General features: G+C 41.1%; 1 protein-coding gene and 1 long non-coding RNA gene across 7 annotated transcripts in view; both read right to left on the bottom strand.

Moving 5' to 3' along the window:
- Nucleotides 1–18,910, bottom strand: part of FSHR (follicle stimulating hormone receptor) — a 247,798-nt gene that overhangs the window by 70,492 nt on the left and 158,396 nt on the right. Inside the window, exon 1 of one of the 6 annotated variants that reach the window (XM_065679633.1) lies at nt 6,944–7,176. The exons of the other annotated variants lie outside the window; for them this stretch is intronic. Coding sequence (XP_065535705.1) covers nt 6,944–7,128 — 185 coding nt within the window. The 5' untranslated portion in view covers nt 7,129–7,176. Of the gene's footprint in view, nt 1–6,943; nt 7,177–18,910 lie in introns of those variants that run through there. 6 annotated transcript variants of the gene reach the window in all.
- On the bottom strand, nt 15,975–17,171 carry LOC136014528 (uncharacterized). The gene is made up of 3 exons (XR_010612760.1): nt 17,054–17,171; nt 16,856–16,967; nt 15,975–16,036 (listed from the first exon to the last, which is right to left on the bottom strand). It is a non-coding gene; the product is annotated as an uncharacterized LOC136014528 (long non-coding RNA).

The raw sequence follows: 18,910 nt of genomic DNA, 5'->3' as shown, positions 1-18,910 counted from the left end.
TTTTAGGTATTGGAATACTGTTAAAAGGTCTATAATATATGCTACTGTTTTCCATTCTCATCTTCTTTGTCTGGAATCAAAGTGGTGGAGGAAGACATCAGACACCCCATGCTCATGTACATATGCTACTCCTCTCACTTCTTTGGGTAGGATCTGGTTTTGAGGTAGGGGTGAGGGGAGGTTGTTTTATGAGTATCCTACGGTTTTATAGTCAGCATATAAATACAGGAGAGCAGAAACTCTCCTGAGAGAATAAGTACCACTTTCTTTTCTAGTCTCCACACAACCAACCCAGTTCTTCATTGCACACTACTATTTCAAATTAAAAAAAAAAATCCATTGGCCATCATTTGAAAGCATATTCTCTCCTTGCTCCATTCTCAACAGGAAAAAAAGAAAGAAAAGAGAGGAATCAAACATTGAAAACTTGGAAGTTTTCTCCACTGCATGTTTATGCAGGTAGTGGTTTTGGAAAACAACCAAAGATTCATGGATTTCTTACAAGTAAGTATTTACGAATTAATTCCGATTAACTGGCTTTATTTGGCCAAGGACTCATATCATAAAGTACATCCCCACAAGTGCTATGAGGAAACTTTATGGGATGATTACCACAGCAATGTTCCACAGATATTAAAAAAATGGGATTTCTAGGCAAATACACTAGATGCTGATAAATAACCACATTCTTGAGTAGGTAAGAGAGCAGAGGTGAAATAGTCAGCTCACAGCTCACCCAGTAGGAATATATTTAGAATGGAGGCTGCCCTATCTACAGCAAGTTCTGACTATATTACAGTCAAGGTTACAACAGTATTTAGCTAGTCCAGGCAAAGACAGAAGCTCAGGAAGCTCAATATACTTATGAAAAACAAAGACTGGTTCATCTGAGTTGGGTTGAAGGCTGTTTTCTTTTCCCTCTGCATGCAACAGCAGTCTGTAAATTCTCCCCTAGCTACCCAGGAGCAAATGCATCTGAGTGGCTTGATAAGGTAATAGGAGATAGAAGCATCCATACCTTCCAGGCTGAGTAAGCTCCTGAAACACCTATGTATATTTGGAGGAAAACATAAAGCAAACAAATCATAAGCTTTCCTGATGCTAGAGCCTTAAAAAAAATAATCAAGAAACTGTACCTGAGTAAAGGCAGCAACTGGGCTCCTTGTTACAGTGTATGCAAGACAATTAGAAGAAATCATTTTCTACACTCTTACATGAAGCCCAGGCTTGACTCTGACCTATAATTTGAAATATGCTTCATTTTAATGACTTAACTTTCACTGCTAATAAGAACAGTCCAATCAAACTACACGCAAAGAGTGTGAAATAATTTACAGGTTTTGTCTGCAAAGGTCAAGGTCTTCAACAAAGAAAAGTGACTTTTGCCATCGAAGTGCTTGTCCCTTGCTGTGTAAAACTAATAGACTGCTAGGAAAAAACATACCTGTCTTTTGTGCCCAAAGTATCTTGTTTACCAAACACACACATTAATTACCAACCAGCTGCTGCCAAAACCAACAGCACACGGCTGGCAGAGGTCCCCATCGCCAGCCAGTGAAAGTGAGCTTCGTTCTTTCCACTGAAGTTAATGAAGCTATGACAATTTAAATTAGCTGTGAACCTACCCCAATTATCTTTTAGCTTGCCTGCACAAGGACATTTGGGAAAGTTAAGCAGACCTAACTAAAATGCCAGCAAGTGAGAGGAGAGTGAGCATGTTGAACTTTGCACGGATTTCTTTCACTCCTCAGTTGTGTGTCTAGCAGGTTTGTTTGCTTTTCTTCAGCAGAGAAATTGGTTTGGTTTTGCAGAACCCCCTCCTGCATACAAACTGCTGGCAGTTACAGCAGCTATCCCCTTCAGGATGCATATTCACTTGGCATCTCTCTTCTGTGCAACCGTTCTCTCTGTTCTTGCGGCGTTCCTCCTCCACTCTCTTCTTTCACCCTTAAGCTCTCCACGTACCCAGTATTTTCAGTGGCATGCCAGTCCGATGAGACCCCCCTGGCATCTGCAAAGGAAACCCTTGAGCTGCACAGCAGACTTTCTCCTGCTGGCTTATCAGGCAACACATTTTGTGTGTGATACTCCTCCAGAGGAATTCAATTTGGAGCTTTTAAAGACACCTTCCATTGGATATCTCTTCTCCATTACACCTCAGAAACGTTGCTGGGAAGATCAAGTATTTCAGAAGCTTTTTATTCTTTTATTTACATTTAAGAGGCATAGCCTGGGTTTGGAGGGAGATAATAAGCTTTATTCTTCAGGACTGCAATGCTGATATGACTTTGCTAAGGGCCAAATACAGAAAATGATTAACACAAATTCCCAAGCTGTTATTTATAAAGCTCAGTGAGGAGCTGAAGGCATATTCAGATACAGGGAAAGTAGATGAGTAAGTTGTCCTGCTTTGGTGGCTCTTACAGTACAGCTGCTTGTACCCCACTGTCAGATGCACACACACCCTTTTCTGCATCCCTCTCTGAGCTCCCTATGGAAAGGATGGGAGGGCAACTCAGCAAAGCTGAGACAGAAACACATAAGCATTTTAATTCCCTCAAACTCATAAAAGAACCCTTGAAAACTTTTCTCTAGAGCTCTGGCTATGCTCTGCTCTCCCAGCTAGCAATAATCACCTTTGAGTAGCAGTAGGATTCCCAGTGCCAAAGCAATTTGGCTTCCCTAGGTGAGATGAGAGATGAAGCTAATACACTTTAATATTAGAAAAGAGAAGGTAACAAAGTCTGAAACACAGAAGCTCTTGTAAGGGGAGTAAATGAAGCTAGGAAATCATCCATACTGTTGAAGAGTTTAGCATGGTATACCATTCAGAACAGAGGAAATCAGCTGCTACATTGCAATAACGAATTCATGATTCCCCAGATCTGTTTTGCGATCCATGTCCTTGTTCAAGAATTAAAAGATATATCTCCATCCTACCTTGCAATGTCCCCTAGGCTTACCAACTTCTCCATTTTAACCATATTTTAGTTTAAAATTACTTCTTTCTGTTCTTACTAGGGTTTTATCTCTTGCTGTGCCTGTATGCTAAACCTTGGTATTTACCAGCTCACATCTCATGAATAACATTACTGTCAAACTCTCCTAGTTTATAGCTATATGAAACAAGATTTGAATGGGGAGACACCCAAGATGAAGACACGTTTGAGACAAGAAAATGTAACACCTACAAATGACTAGTTTAATCTCAAACACTGTTGAAAAACACTGATGATAATCTCATTCAATAGTCATGTTTTGATTCCTAATAGGAACTGAAGCAGAATATACCTAAAATGTCTAACAGAGAGGCTTTATTTTGGGATGTGGAGCTGACCAGCCCCAGGAACCTATTTTGCCTGGTATAGCAGATATGTTGGGATATAACAGAGGGCCTCTGATTTCTCTGTGTGTGCGTCATACATCTTTCATAGATAAATTCAGATGCAGCCATTTAAGTCAGGTGTGTGTGTTTATTGCCACATTATCATGAGTAAGCCAGCAGACAGTACTGCACTGCAAAGCAGCTCCTATTGTGTGGAGCATACCTCCTTGTGTTGCAAAAAAGCTCTTGAAGCTTTGGAAAGTGGATCTTTTCTGTAGAGATATATACTTGGTAATTTATACTAGCTGAGGATCTGCCCTGCAGAGTTTATTATACTTTATACTTTATTATTATACTTTAGCATCACTTTTTCCCTTTCTTTTCTCTCTTATGCTCTGCTTATTTCTTTTTATCCTCCCAGTAAAAATGGCAAAACCAGAATGCAGCATAAGTGCTGGAACACTCCACAGATATACAGCCAGTGGTCATACAACAACCTCCATAGCTTTCTACTTCAACGCATGAACTGATCATAAATTCAGGAAGAGAAGAATACAGCACTTACTGCAGACTTTTTTCTACCCTAACAGAAACAAAGCTGTTTTAAATACAAAAAAAAGAACCCCACAAATAACAGCAGCAGCAACAACAAATAAAGCTTTAGATGGCATGTAATATGTTTCCAATATGTTCCACTGTGCTAATATTCTCATCCTCTTCTGGTAATATGTAGGTTTATTGATTAACTATATGATTAACCACCATAACACAGGGACTTGAAAACTTTATGTGTCATCATTTTGTTAAGTTACTTTATCCTCTTCACACTGCATCTTTCCTAGATTAAGGTCAATCGACCAGCAAAAACCCCTGAGCAAGAACTGTAACTGTTTGCAGGTTTCAATGTCATTTCAGCTCTAAGTTTTAAAGCATTAAAAATGAATATATCCTAATTGCAGCTGTCAATAACAGTGTTGCAGCCACTGTTTCACATCATTTGCAGCTTCAGTTGCAGGCAAGCACATCTGACTCACTCAGTACATAACACAGAACTTGCTATTTCAAGGCATCCACTGTTTAGTGGTCAGACATCTCCTCATCCTTGACTTGATAGCCTTAAAATAAACATCCTTGAGCAACTGTACAAAAACACCTATGCAGATAGCAAGTAAAAAACCTCACTGTTTATAGTTTGCAGATGCCTGGGAGAAAACATGTTATATAACATTCCCCTAAACTGCTCTGACAATGGCTAAACCGGCTAGTGAAGCCAGAGAATGGTTTCTGAAATACAAAATACCACATAGAATCAGAGAATCAACAAGGCTAGGCCTTACTTGTTTTAGCTGCAGTTTCCTCTTACATAGCACCTTGACGTATGGGTGCCAAATGATGGACTGTCTCTGTCATTACCCAGTTCAGCTGTTTCAGTTGCTTCTTTCTCAAACTGGCACAACTCTCCCTCTAAAGCCTCTAGCACACTAACACATTAAACAATTCCTTTCCATTAGCTGAGTCATTTATCCAAGCTTGCAAGCTTTCTCTCAAGAGATATTTCTTGTATCATCTCCAAGGCACAGAAATGGTCAGGCCGAAGGAACCAAACTGGTCAACCTCTACATGCTGCTGCAGTTGTATGGCAGCTAAGAAGGGCTAAACAACAAAGGACTACAGTTTAGCAGAAGGAGAAAGTTAAGGAAGTAACCGAGTTGAAGGCAGTTTCTCTTTATAACAAATACATTATGACCAAATTTGATTTCCAAATACCATTTTATCACAGGATGCTGATATTAGCATTTCTCTCACATAACTCTGCAGGACTGGAAGCAGAATTGTACCAAGCTGCCTTATACTGTCCCTTTTCTTTGTTACATCAGAGGTATAGTCTACCAATAGGTGCAGCTAGCTGCTGGGGAAAAGCTATTTCCCTGGGATACCAGACCAGTGATCTAATAGCTCTTCAGCTAATGTATCTGGCTTTAGTAGCACTAATATTTGGTATATTCAAAGCAACTCCACATAGTTTTCATGGATAAATTTTTAAGCTATGCCTAAATCTGTCCCAGGGCTGTATTGATTGAATGAGACCAGAATTACCTCCTGTGGAACCAAAAGTTGGTATGAGACGAGAGTTAAGTAGAGAGGTTCCAACCCCAGGATATGCACAGTGCTGCCAGAAGAAATAATGTTTGCTGTTTTCAGTCATACTAACATTCTAGTATGCCTGCTTCAGAGAATAGACACTCATGCTCAAGGGACCAACAAATTAGCATCCTCCACAAACCCTCGAGAAGTTAACACGGATCTGCTGTGAACAAACCCCATTTTAGTAACAGGTGCTATTTGGCGATACAAAACTCTACTTCTTTGCAGAAACAATTATAAACTGCTTTTGCTTAATCTCTAGAAGGCAAACCGTAACTGTGTAATCTAAAGAAACAATCAAAGCAAAATTAAACCAAATTAGCAGTGTATGCCTGGAGCACGGTTTGCTCAGGATTTAGATGACCTAAGCCACAGATGGATTATTTTTCCCTCTAGTTGCGAGAATGATTTAAACTTTTACTGACCTTCTCTGGTTAATTCAGACAGTTTTCTCAAGTTTTCACTGCAGTCTACTTATTCAGTGAGCCTAATAACTCCTCCCTGTGAAAGAAAGGAAACTTCTGCCCTAGGAACTGCGGGATAGTAACCATGGGTATATTGCGGTGTGCAACACTGGGATACGGATATGTTTTTCTAATTAGTAACATATCATTCTTCATTGTATCCTCCCTCCAAACTTGCTACTCTGTTGTTATAAATCAAAGGGTTTATCCAGGACTACTCCTTTTGGTTTTGCTTTAGGTCATAATGATGTCAGGCAGCTGTGGGTGTAGGCAAGAGGGGATCTGATTTGCTTTTAAAAACTGAAAACAACCACTTGCACAGTTAAACACTTGCCACTGCGTAAGCTCTTTTGCTCGCCTGTGCTACTGACCCAGAAAACAGCTGTCATACACTTATTACTTCATGTTACTTCGTGCAAAACACAGAGAAGCTCTAAGATAGAAAAACCCTTCCTCAAGTAATGCAGGACAATATCTTTACATTGTTTACTCTCCAACTGCTCCTCTAATGGAAAAGGGTAGCTCTCTGAATGTTTATCAGAGTCCTTTCTGCAATGCCTTTGTGATTTCAGAAACATTAAGCTGCTGCTTGGCAAACAAGCACAAATCTTTCAGAAAGCTCCTGAAGCACAAACGCAAACGCTCATCATCAAGCTGTTTGGGGCAGACAAGTTGCACTACACAAGCTGTAAAGAAAGCTTAGGCTTTATGTTTCAGATTACTGTCACAGCATCAAGGAAGCTTGTTTAAAATTTAGGCTGCACTTTGCATTCTAAGGTACCATATCTTTTCTTAACAGAGATCTTAAAATGAGCACGGTTAGAGTAGCAGAGAGGAGCTTCAAGATGTAATTTAGTGAGCAGCGGAGGAAGGGCTGTGCTTTCCAAATAGCTGGCGCAAGTCTTCCGAGTGACTCCCTATGAACCCGACCCTTGGCTTGCCAAGCAGCAGTTTGTTTTCAGAGCCAGCTCAAGGCTGCTATTCACAACCAATCCCTCTTCCTACTTACAGTTCGGTGGTGTTGGCAGGGATGTCCCGGGGAACCTGGACCACTTTGCTCTCCTCACAAATGAAGACTGTTCCCACGCAACGGCAGGCATGGTGTTGGCATCCCGAGCAGCACGCCAGGATAACCAGCAAGTAGGCGAGGACTGGAGACATCGCTGCCTTCACATCTGTGCCCGGCTCCTTCATTTCAAAAGGAGGAGTGCAGAGACCTCCCACCCATCTCCCTGAATGGAAGACCCGCCCAAGAGCTGGGACGAACCTTGTGGCCCTTGGGGGATGACTTCTCAGCAAGTTTCGGTTCATGGCCCCAGATCCTTCCTGACCTTACAGCAGAGATGGAGTTCAGCAATGCTGATTTTCCATGAGAAGAGTATTTTATATTTAAAGCAGTGTTGAAATCACAGGCCCAGCTAAACTAACCAGGGTGCTTTTGATGCACTAGGTATCTGCACTGGGAAGAGCTGCTTCCTTCTTAGCTGTGCTATTTTGCATGTTTTATTTGGTAAGACCAAGGGACAACAGAGCATTTTTACTTTCTACAGCCCAGGCACTTTTGTCCCCGAAGGATAGGCACTATTTATGCTCCCCTTCATGGATCCAAGAGCCCCTGCTTTTGTGTTGCTCCTAGGCAAAAGAAATGTGTTATTTTTTCATAGGGTGTATAATCTATTTGATAGGTTAAAAGCTGTACAGTCCTAAATCCAGCACTAAATAACACACCTATATTTTCAGCTGTGATTATTCTTCATGTACGTGCTGATTCATCTCCTCTTCTCCTTGGCATCTTTACAGGAACCCAGACAGGAGAAAATGCCACAATACCAAAAGTTCCTGTGGACTGGTAAACCAGCTAAAATATCTTTCTTGTTACAAATATTAATCCTCGAGGAAGGGACCTTGTGAACCCTTTCCTGTCACTAGTTATGCTGCACCAGGATATCACTTGGAACTACGAGACACCTGAAATGAGAATTTTGAGATGAAAAGGTGGGGTTTTCCCTTGGTTTGGTTTTGTTGTTCAATTGGTTGGTTGGTTGGTTGGTTGGTTGGTTGGTTGGTTGGTTGGTTGGGGTCCACCCCCCCCCCCGGTTTGTGGTTTTCTGGTTTTGTTCGTGTTTTTCTTACTTTTCTTTTAAACTGTAAATAGCTGTTTCAAACAGAGCTTTTAAATCACATCCATTTTAAGGGACTACTGGAGCCTGATTCACGTTCAATCCTTCACATTGCTGGGAAGGATTTTAATCTTGTTAAAAGCAGCTGTTAGGTTGTTTTTCTGGGGTTTTTAATTGTTACTTGTTTGGGTTTTTTTTCTTCTCCCACAATCAAAAAGCATAAGCAAATATAATGAGACACAAGATAGTATCTTTTCTCTGAAGTGTGCTAGCCTAAAGATTCCAGCATTCTCACCTTTACAATAAGACTCAAAATGTAGATGTTTCTGAAACGAGCTAATTAGTATTTTAAAACTAATTCAACTAATTAAGTTACCTTAAGAATTAGCCTAATTTTACCAAATATCATCAAATATTGGTTATTCTTCCCCCACTCATTTAAGCCCACTCAAGATGAGAACAGCGCCATTTAAAGAATAAAGGAAAAATAAAAAATAAATCACAACAATCTTTTTCTAACCAGGGTAGGCTTGTACTGAATTGTAAGAGCATTCATTTGACTGCATGTGTAAAACAGAGTCCATTTTGCTAAGGTATCTGAAGGAGTTTTGTGAGAATGACAGTGACTGCCACAAAAGAAGTAACAAAACCATGATTGATGTTTTTGTCATATATATATATATACACACATATATATGTCTGTCTACCTATACCTTACTTTGAAACACCTTAGAGCTATAAGGTATATATATTGTATACAGACATATATGTCTGTATACCTACCTGTCCTTTCCTTTGAAACAACTTAGAGCTACAAGATCTTCTGAAATGAGTACAACCTTGAGTTTCTTTTATACCCAATGGTGTGAAAACTGCAAAAGCCCATTCTCTGGTCAAAAAAACACCCATTTAGTAAAATATCGGCTGTAGCCCACTGCAAGTTGGACTAACTAGACACCTTAGGATTTAAACAAATGCCAGGAAGACAACTCATTAGAGGCTTTTTTGCTTTTGCCTTTCCAATAGCAAGCGTCTAGTTTCTACAGCTATAGATTGAAATTAGACTGACAGTCAACCCCAAGTACAAAAGGTGAAGCTTAATGAAAATACAGGGCAGGAGAACATTTGGTTACAAATGAATGCAAGCCATATCTCTTCATTCTGACATACATCAGTATAAACGGTCATGTTATACTGATGAAATGGATAGTAGTACTTATGACATAGTCTTACAAGTGATAACATTCCCTGAATGTCAAAATAATTTTCACTGATACGAAGACATTGTAATTTGACTAACTTTGTATTTCATAGTTCAAACTACAAAATTTCTTTCGGATGGTAATAGTAATTCTTCTATATGCAAAAGCCAGGAGATTAAAAAATATCACCAGGTCTCCAAGAGATCTTTCCAGTTATTAGTGACTTTTAAAACTATACCAACTGTGCTTTATTTTAATATAGCTAGTAAAGCATAGACTTTTTAAAACATCAGGTCAGGCCCAGCAGCAAATCATGAGCAACATGAAGAAAAACTAGAGGAGGAAGTTGTCTCCTTCCAGTTTTTACCTGGTAAGGCCATTTTATCAGTCCAGTACACATTGCTCCACTTTGATTTCCAACAGCTAAGAGTGAGATCATAGAATCAAATGACGATTATTAAATAATATTTTAAAATCCCAAACCCCAAGATTCCCTTGAAACATCATGGAGACAAGACATTGAGGGAAATATCCAGTTATCACTAGTTTCAATAAAACAGAACCGTAGAATCATAGCATAGTTAGGGTAGGAAAGGACCTTAAGATCATCTAGTTCCAACCCCCCTGCCATGGGCAGGGACACCTCACACTAAACCATGTTACCCAAGGCTCCGTCCAACCTGGCCTTGAACACCACCAGGGGTGAAGCATTCACAGCTTCCTTGGGCAAACAATTCCAGTGCCTCACCACCCTTACAGTAAAGAATGTCCTCCTTATATCCAGTCTAAACTTCCCCCGTTTCAGATTTAACCCATTACCCCTTGTCCTATCACTACAGTCCCTAGTGAAGAGTCCCTCTCCAGCATCTTTTTAGGCCCCCTTCAGATACTGGAAGTACTTAAAATCAGACTAGTATGCAAAACAGAACTGACATTTCACTGATATTAGAGAAAGTACTAATGCAGGACCACACTAAAACTATTTGAGGATAAATGAAGATTTGAAAGGATTTCCAAGTTATTTTATATATACAATCCAAGGTCTTGCAGAAAAGACTCTGGTGTCTATTAATTTTTTGAACTGGGAATCTCCTAATTTCTGTTCCTGACTGTCAAATGGCACAGAGCCACACCACTACAATCCTCTGATGGATTAATCAGCTGATGATCCTCTTTCTATCAGTTCAGGAGCACAGTTGTCTCCTCTTAGGAAGAAAATCCATGTAAAGGAGGGGAAAAAATGAAAGATACCTCCTGGTCGCTTTCTGGGGCGGCTGCACTCACAAGTCCTCGAGTACCAGGTTGGAGCTACAATCATGCCTGAAAACCCAAAGGAGCTGTTGCACGGGATCCATGAGTGCTACCTAAAGCTAGTCATAATTATGCCCCATATCTTTGTCTCATCAGTTTCATACTTTTTCTTCAGTAGCTTGTCCAAAGTAAACTCAGGCCTCCATTGATCTACCCCAGCAACGCACTCTGCCATCTTCAAAGCACCACATGCTAGGTGCAAGGAGTTGGCTGACTGTGACGATGGCTGTCATTGAGATACATACTGTCGAAGGTATAAATGCAGAGATGATGGTGCTTTCAGATATTTATAAGAGCCTTATCTTTGCAGAAGAACTATGCTCCAGCTGGCAAATTGGTCTTGAGAGTGTAAACTCTTTTTCTGAGTAAGGAAACAGAAATTTCCCCAAATTGAAGCACTGTAGCAACAGACATGCAATTGAGTGAATTATGACAGAAATTCAATGATGACATTATAGATTATGAGATTAGAGGATTTCTGGGGTAGACAGTTAATTCAAGGTTATATGGTCACCAAGGGATCTTTCTTCCCACAGTAGTAAAAGAGTCTGGTTGCTAGGACTGGCCTCTAACATCAGCTTTGGCCTCTAAAATTAGCATTAGTCTAATTCTGTAAGTACTGAAGGGTTTTGCAGATCCCATCCTCTTACCAAGCAATGACTCCTGTCCCAGCCCACTCTGTCATCTGCATTGCTGAGGATACAGTAGGAAGTAAAATGAACTATCCCAGGTCTCTGCCACTTGCCCTCACTAAACATGCTCCAGATATACTGAAAAGGCTCTAATTCCATCCATCATGGTGCAGACAGGATTGGCACAACACCTAAATCCAGCTCTCAGGCAGGGGAACAGCTCTTTCTCATAAGGTGGGAAGCTTACAGGGTGCTGGAGTACATCAGCCTACAGGCAAGTAAGTTTGCAGCAGTTTCTGCTTGTGTTTCTATCTCTTGAAACACAGCATGACAGCTAATTAAGTAAATACACTTTCTGCTGTCTTTTTCTAGCCTCAGAATAATGTCCATGATATAAACGCTAGTGTAACACTAAACCGTAAAGCTAAATAAAACCGTAAGTGTTTTATAAAACTGTGTAGGCAATAAATCTCCTGTGTGAATAGATGAGATACAAACCACATCCAAAAGAAGTTTAGCCTTCAAAGGGTGGAGATTTCTTACCCTGTGGATGATTTCCAGCACATCAGTTCTTCCTATGGGTTTTTAAAGGTAGCAATAGCATCTATTGCCCTGACTAGCATGCTATGATGAGAAAAAGGAGTTTTCTACTCAGAAAAGCTTGCAGTGTGAGATGTAACAGATAGACACCTAAAAGGAAATTCATAAGAGGGAGTTTGACACATCATTGATTTACCTTTTATGGATGACCAACTTGGGTTTTAAAACAGCAGATCACAGAACCCAACAGACCATTTACCTGATAAAAACATGGTTTAGGCTTCTTTTCAGAAACAATCTTTCTGAACAGATTTTTTTGTTTTTTCTTAGCTTCATCTTTTTCCATAAAAGGTAACTATTTTTAAATACATTTTAAGGGCCAGACTTTTTATGTCCCTCAGTATTGGAAGCATAAAACATGAAACTAGCCTGATAAAGGCAGTAGCTCATTACTCTCATAATTCTTTAAGCCAGCTGCTTCTTACCTCTAAAAAGACAGTGAAATGGAGATAGTAAATTAGCCACCAGAGGGAGTGCATTCACTCGAGAAAACAAGCTAGTGTAAGGAAAGGGTTAGAGATTTGATGGAGTTTTGCTCACACGGGGTTCTTTGGACTGGCTTTCGACTTCCAAACTTGGCCATGATTAGTTACCTTATTAAAAAAAAATACAGTATCCAGGCAGCACAGAAGGACTGACAGCTTGGTCTTGGTTTATGGTTGAACTCAACGATCTTGAAGGTCTTTTCCAACCTAATGATTCTGTGATTCTGTAAACAGCACCTCTGCATTGTGTTTAATGCAGTAATAACCAGCGGCACTGTGCCTCTTGCTTCCCTCTTTATCCATCTTCTCGTCCTTAAAATCTAATTAACATCTGATATAAATAGCCCTGCCTATCTCCCTGATTATGGAAGGACACTGCCCAGCATGGAAGGGCCTTGGACACTTGAAATGTTTTTGCTGACGCTTCTCAGCAGTGACCATGTCCTTGTGTTATGATCTGGGGAATAATGACTGTCTTTATTTCACTCTGCTCCAATACTTCAGTGGCTTTTATGGCTGACAAGCTCCCACCCAGCCCTTTATCTGTATGATTTTTCAGAAGTAATCTAAGGATATAAGTACCTCGTGTATTTTTGGACCTCGGGAGACATATGCAAGAGACAACACTCAAGTCAGAGAACAGTCTTTGCCACCCGATTTTGCTCCCCAGGTTCAGGTTTGCTCATCCCCCGTTGATAATAAAAGACACAGCCCATCTGCTAGGTTTCTATCAAGTCTGTACAAGCACAGTTATAGAAGTACTTTTTCACTGCGTTGTCCATGAGTGGGTTTGACTAGACCAAAATAATGCACAAGTGATGCCGAAGCCTGCCCAAAATTGCCCTTTCCATTATATATTCATTCCCAGCACCTTTCCCAGCCAGCAAAGTATATGCAAAGGCCAGAGATGCAAAGAAAGAGAAACTTTGCCTAACTGGAGTATCAAGCAGACCTGCCTACAGACAACAATAACCATACATTGTTAATGCTAGCATCAGTAGAACCTCAAACGCAAAGCCCCAAACCTGGGGAGGATGAACCCCCTGCAGCAATACAGGCTGAGCTCTGCCTGGATGGAGAGCAGGCCTTATAACAGAGAGAGGTGATCATTCCCTTTAACTCAGCACTTGTTAGACCGCAGTGACAGTACTGCATCTACTCTGGGATGCCCAGTAGAAGAAAGACACCGCTGCATAGAACCATAGAATAGTTAGAGTTGGAAGGGCCCTTAAAGCTTATCTAGTTGAAACCCCCTGCCACCAGACCAGGTTGCTCCAAGCCCTGTCCAACCTGGCCTTGAACACTGTCAGGGATGGGGCAGCCACAGCTTCTCTGGGCAACTTGCGCCAGTGTCTCAGCACTCTCACAGAAGAATTCCTTCCTAACGTCTAATCCAGATCTCCCCTCTGTCAGGTTAAAGCCATTCCCCCTTGTCCTGTCACTACAGGCTCTTGTCAAAAGCCCCTCTCTAGATTTCTCTTCTGCCCCCTTTAGGTACTGGGAGACTGTTACAAAGTCTCCCTTAGAAAGGGCTATTAGGTCTTTAAGGAGGGAATTCAAGGAAGGCAACCAAGACAGTAAGGGTAGGACCATCAGCTCTTGCCCTGTGAGCTGAAATAGCAAAACCAGGGCTTGCTCATCCTGGGGGAGGGATGCCTGTGGGGACCTAACAGCACCCACAAGGAGGTGATCAAGAGGGGGACCCAGACTCACTGCAGTGGTGTGGGGTGGGAGAACAAGAGTTGAAATCAGACATTCAGACCAGCTATAAGGAGATAATTTTTCACCTTGAAAACAGTCAAGCAGTAGCAGAGGTGACTAGAGAGGCTATGTCTCCTTTCGTGGAGTATTAAGAGACCAGACCAAGTAAGTCCCTGGACAATCCAGCTGACCTCACTTTGAGATGTGGGACCAGAGTCTCCCTTAAGTCCCCTTTCCACCTGAATTCTTCTGTGATTCTGCCTGTGGCTCATAAAAAAACCTCTCCCGGATGTTTAAAATAGAGAATGACTATTCACTCTTTTTCTCAAGCCTACCCTGCCAGTTGCTTTTGAGCATGGTTACAAGATACTACTCAGCTATTAATCTGCAATCCATAAATAACAGAGAAATGTTCATCAGCATGAATAAATAGGCTGGCAATGCTTCCTGCCCACCATTTCCAAGTTCATAAGCCTGCTATTCAGGAAGGTATGCAGTTCAGCAGCAAACCTAAACTTCTTACCTAAATTTAAGAAACCATTAATACTTTCAAGTACAATTTATTATGAAATAAAATGAATTAAAGAAACTTTACCCTAATGATGCCTCCCCAACATATCACATAATTAGCATCTCCTATTAAAGAAAGAGAATAGCCTGGAAGAGCATACACGATGAATTTCAATGACTGAAATTACAGTGATATCTGTAAAGAGAAAACTTGCTTAACTCCACTAGTACTTACAACCTGCCTATAGACAGTGCCAGCAACCAGTTGTTTGGTCAGAGCAACTAAGTTTGCTGAAATTCATTCAGATTGCATGAGTATTTCAGGCATTGAAATACATTAAAGAGGTCTCAAATGGAAATATCGTTACAGCATACCATAGGTCACTTAACTTTCTACTTCCAATGTCTTTAATTTCAAGTTTCTCTGCTATGTGTAAAACTCCATCTTCTCTTTTCTTGACCTCAGAAAGCTTAGGAGAAACCATCTCTGCATGAGAAAAGGAAAAGCTCAGCCCTGATTGATACATGAAAGCCGGTAAATATCCTTGTGGGAAATTAACTTTGTTCTGATAATACCAAAAAAAGAAAAAAAAAAAGCAGGGAAAGGTAAAAATAAGAAATTAACATTTGTTAAGGCCCCTGAAGAAGATGCAAATGCCTAACTAATCCCTGTAGCAGACTGAAGAAGAAGGAGGGGAAAAAAGTATGAAAGCATTGCGCAGTTAGTGTAGGTTATTAATATTGATAGAGGAAGGCTAAAAAAGTGGCTTAATTACTTCGCAAAAGTTACAGTGGGTTGTAAACTTGCTACCTTCCTGACAGGTAGGCTAAATAAGCTGCCTAAGGTGATAATTAGGAGCCAGAGAGTTCCTGGGTCTTTTTTAAACACTATACAGTGAAAATGAATATTGCACCTTTGTTTCAAAACGCCCTTAGAAGGGCACCTGAGGTTTTTCCTACTCTTGCTGAAGCTTTTAGAGTAAATTAGAAGAATTATTTTACTGCATTCAGTGACTGATGTTGAGTTACACTAAAGCCTAAACATTGATTTGATCTCTGGCAGCGCATTTCCTCTTTCACTCTTCCTTGCTCTTCCTGCTGGGACTCCTCAGCCTCTGCTGAACAGTACCATTTTCCCCATGCAGATCCACCAAAGTTAATAAGATTATTTATGGAACAGGGTTCTGCCAAACATGACTAAAAAAATTCAGAATCTGCTCCTTGGCATATGAAGTAATGAAAAATGGCACATGCCCTTAAAAGTAAGCAACTGAGCCCAGGAGAGCTCAGCATGTCCAAGTCTTTATGCAGCTGGAGTACTGGCAAAATAGAAAGGGAGCAGCTTCCTGTTGCTTCAGCAAACTTGAATTGGTGCTATAAGACTGCCCAAGGATATATCCCTCCTTGGAGCAGTTTTTCTTGGACACCTTTTCTGCTAGGAAGCAGGTTATTGCATGAAAGATGACAGAAAGTTGCCTCCAATTCTTGTTCTGCCTGCAAGTGCTCTCAGCACACAGGGAGCAGGTCACTCACAGCTCTCTCTGAAAGGAGAAGAATAAGGTCATGCCATTGCTCTTAAGGCAAATAAAGCAATGGCAGGTAGACTAATGAGATTCTGCAGATGATGGAAAAAAAAAAAAAAAGCTTCTCCATCTCTCCCAGGTACTTTATAGTTCTCATCACCGTGTTATCAAAGCACCTCAGAATTCTAATGCACATTTTAATCCCCATTTCTATGGCACAGAAAAACCTCTAGCATCATTTTACTGACTATGTGCTGGTTAAGTGTCAGGAAACTAACAGCACATCCACAGCCTGGTGGTGGGTGGATCCACCCCGCTACAGAGCAGAGATCCCTGGAGACAGACCCCAGGGAGGTGCAGGTCTGTGCACATGTATATCCCCACAGTGATATGCCTGAGACAGGAAGCTGTGCTTTAGGACTCCACACTGCAAACACACACACAGGACTTCTGACACCCCTCTGGCCCACCTGCAGCCACTTCTGGCATCTGGCATCTGCTTCTCTGCATATCCAGACCTGGCAATGCAGAAATAATGCTGCTGCCTGCGCCCTGTGGAATTCAGTGCATCTCTTGGGGAAGGACAGAGATGCACTGAGGGTCCCCCCTCACATCCCACCTCACCTTCCCCTTATCTCTAACACTCCATCACACCTGACATTCAGATAGGACTTACTTGCTATTCAAAGGATTCAAACACACTTTACAAGCCACAGTTGAAGTCCCAACAGATGTATAGCTACCCAAATTGAAATCTGGCCACTGCACCAGAAGTTCATGACCTGTGTAGGAAACAAATGTGCTACCAGATTTGTTTTAGCCTGCTCACCTACATACCCTGACAGATTACATGTCCTGCCCTCAGAAAGGCTCTTCTGGCTGCTGCCACCCTTGTAACAATGGTAGGATATGGTTCGTTGATGGGTTAGCTGAGAAAAGTGTTAGATACCTAAAAAAGATTTAAATCTATTGAACGTTGTGAACTCAAAGCAGAAAGAAAAGCCATACTCCACCAAAATATTTCATTTTTCTTACCTCTACTACAGTTCTCCTTTTGACTCACGACATGGTTTAGCGTAATATAATCTATCAACAAATGACACATCCTATTGTGTTACATCTGTCTGAGATGAAAAAAACAAGTACCTTTTGGACTAAGCTGACAACAATCTAGGCACAACAACCCAACCCTAAACTGCCTGTGGAAGGCTGCAAAGCTATTTTACCTTTAGTGATTGCTGCTTTTAAAACAGACTGCAAAGGCAAAGCACAGCCTGTTGAATGCTGCCAAACCAAGTGATGAAGACCACACCTTGCCTAATTACTACTAGCCCAGGTGAAATTCAAAATGCCTGGAGACTAACAGGTGAGGTTTTGCACTGTGTCTCTTAAAAAGTACCTACAGGGTATTTATAATCCTGATCTGCATGTGCTCCAAGATGAGCAGAAGTCTCATTAGGACTCATCAGCTCGCACTCAGTGCTAACCAGTCTTACTCCTGATTGGCCTGGCATGTGGGTAAAGAGACTTTGCCTCTGCTTGCAAAGTAATCTGTGGGGTGTCCTTGGAGAAAGCAAGCACTGCATTGCCAACCTGAAGGATGTGACTGTTGCCTGTTTACATACAAAGCAAAAGAATATTGCTTTGCACCCTTCCAAAGCACAGTAGCTTTGGGAACTGGAAAGGCGGGTCCTAGCCACATTTGGATGCTCTCTTCCAGAATGAAAGAAGGCTGAACATTTCCTTATAGATTCGCCATCTGTTAAACCTGGGCTTGCAGTGCTGTCCTCAGGAGCCGGTTATGCTTGTTTGCTACTCTGCATAAGAAAAGTTTCTCTCTACTCAGGATATGGGGCTCCTGTTTGAATCAGTTTAAGGTGTCCATCCTTTCCATGCATGGCAGTGTAACCACAAGGGTTAGCAAAGATTTACTGCCAAACTATGCCAAATTATCAAGGTTTTCTATTATTGTGCAGCCCCTATATACATTTCATCATCTATGCAAAACCATGAAACAGACATAATTTTAATAACAGATTCATTGAGTTAAGGCTAACATGTTATTTATACCAGCTGAAGATGACTGCGGCAACAGAAGAAATGGAAAAGTACCAATAAGATACAACTAACATTATGGAACATGAAGAGAGATAAATAAGAAGGAGCCAGGCTGTATTTCCCTTGACTTGAGTGTAGCTATGCCAGAGCACCACTGCTGAAGATTTGGCCTGCAGCAGTCTGAATAAACAGCTTGCCTCTGGATGAGAGAAGCAACAGTGAGACATCAAAAAGGCAGCAAATCTTAGAGAATGGTGGTACAGTTACGCTGCTGGGCTCTAATATAATCAGCTTTTATGGAGAGCTTTCCATCGCTTGCTCTTAAGGCCTAATTGCAAGGCATTATCTGGCCAAACAGTGTATGAAGTAGCAGGTAATAATGATTGCCTGCAGGAACCTCAGGTACTGCAGAACACAAGATGAGGAGCTATTCTTACCTCACTTATTACCCAAGAGCTGAATCAAGGCGTAGTTACAGTTGAGCCATTAAGCCACTGGTCACCATAATATATCTCAATTCAAATTCATTATAGGAGTGATTTTACCAAATGCTAGCAGTGACACTGAACTGTGGGAAGAGAACTGAGTTTTGAGTGAGGATGAAAATGACTAAAAAAGACTCTCTGGGGGAGCCCCCCTGTTCTACTTGAAGAAATTAAGATCTTTAGTCTCTACCTGGTTGTTATGCAAGCCTGCTGTATTGGCATAACAGCAGGCACATCTACGTGTAAAGAAAAGGGATGAATAACAAACAAGTGAGTCACTATAGAGGTATATAAAGCTTTGGGAGAAACATAAACCCAGCCTAAAGGTACCCTTCAGATAGGATACATG

Source organism: Lathamus discolor, chromosome 5 (genome assembly GCF_037157495.1).
Source record: "Lathamus discolor isolate bLatDis1 chromosome 5, bLatDis1.hap1, whole genome shotgun sequence".
NCBI lineage: Eukaryota > Metazoa > Chordata > Aves > Psittaciformes > Psittacidae > Lathamus > Lathamus discolor.
This window is presented reverse-complemented; position numbering and strand designations above follow the sequence as displayed.